General features: G+C 43.2%; 1 protein-coding gene across 1 annotated transcript in view; it reads left to right on the top strand.

Moving 5' to 3' along the window:
* Positions 1 to 1,271, top strand: part of LOC107586360 (unc-80 homolog, NALCN channel complex subunit) — a 59,415-nt gene extending 58,144 nt beyond the window's left edge. The window contains exons 62-63 of the mRNA XM_016273681.1: positions 424 to 617; positions 882 to 1,271. Of these exons, the coding sequence (XP_016129167.1) occupies positions 424 to 617; positions 882 to 1,205 (518 nt within the window). The 3' untranslated portion in view covers positions 1,206 to 1,271. The remainder of the gene's footprint in view (positions 1 to 423; positions 618 to 881) is intronic.
* The last annotated feature ends 27 nt before the right edge of the window (positions 1,272 to 1,298 follow it).

The following is a 1,298-nucleotide window of genomic DNA, read 5'->3' as shown; positions in this document are numbered from 1 at the left end:
GAAATGTTCATTTTACATGGCTTAAATCCACTGAATAGTAATTTTGAGACATCAATATTTTGCAATATTTTATCAAAACCAACAAAGACTTCTCAGCAAAAGGCAGATAGTTTGGAGATAATATTAAAGGTCCTTCTGCCACCAGGAGTAGGCCTTTTTTTTTGTTTTGAAAAAGCATTGACCAAATGAATAATGTAGAGGCATTAGAAAGCCATGTTCCAAATTTGATATGGTTTTATAGGGTTAAGTACATCCACTCAGATGGCCACTATGAGTACCAGATAGAGTTTCTTATAGTTCAAACTGTAGTGCATAGTGCTAACAAAAACGATGTTAGGAATTTGATTCCCAGGAAACTGCATGAAGTAATAGTGTATACTAATGAATTTCTAGAGTCTAATGAATCTGTCCTCTTTTCTTCAGCTCACAGTGACCAAAAGAGGTCTGTCACTTTCACTGAGACCCAGCAGGAACCGGCTGGCAGATCTCCCACTGACACTCCTAGCCCCAGCAGTGGTTTACCAGGGGTCACAGAGGTCGGGAGGCTGAGCCATGCTCCATCAGAGTCCTCATCACCTAGCATCAATACTGCCCAGCACAAACCAGCATGGCCACAGGTCTGATTTTACCCACTGTCAGTCATAAGAGCACGTTGTTTGAATGAAAGCTTGCAGAGTTGTTGCTTAAACACATGCTTAAGTCTATATGCGGCTAATGAAAATATGTTGTAAGAGCCTTTTGATATCATTCCCATTAAGTAATGAAACAGAAATGCTATTTCTGAATGTTAAAAATGTTTGGGTGCATTGCGTGAGTGTTTAAAATTGAATGTAGCCATTTATACCTCTGAATCTGACACTTGCTTTATTTACTCCTCTCAGTATGAGAATAAAGACAGGAAAGACCAGGGGAGTGTAAGAAGCAGTCTTTCTCCAACCCCCTCTGCTGCCTCAAGCTCCACTTCTAGAGCCTGCTCCCCTCTTCCTCCTCCCCTCCCCATCCTGAGTACACCATCCCGACTGGCCCCAACCCAGATCAGAGAAAGCCCAGAGGACGAAGAGACCACTGGGCTTCTGCAAAACACGGATACCTCCTCTAGTGCAGGAGAGGACCGTGGCACGGAGAACCCACTCCTGACCTTGCTGCTCACATCTCCACTCCCCCTGTCCCCTGTTGACCTGGATCTGGACGAGTCTCACGTGTGAGAATGTCCAGCTTCAGGATACTGTGCTAGTTTAACAGGAAGTGGAAAAAGAAATCCTGTGATCAGATTTCTTGAATAACTTTTTTTTTGTAAA

This window comes from Sinocyclocheilus grahami, unplaced genomic scaffold (assembly GCF_001515645.1).
Source record: "Sinocyclocheilus grahami isolate Dianchi unplaced genomic scaffold, SAMN03320097.WGS_v1.1 scaffold80.1, whole genome shotgun sequence".
Classification (NCBI taxonomy): Eukaryota; Metazoa; Chordata; class Actinopteri; order Cypriniformes; family Cyprinidae; genus Sinocyclocheilus; species Sinocyclocheilus grahami.
The sequence above is the reverse complement of the archived record's forward strand: the minus strand, read 5'-3'. Positions and strand labels throughout refer to the sequence as shown.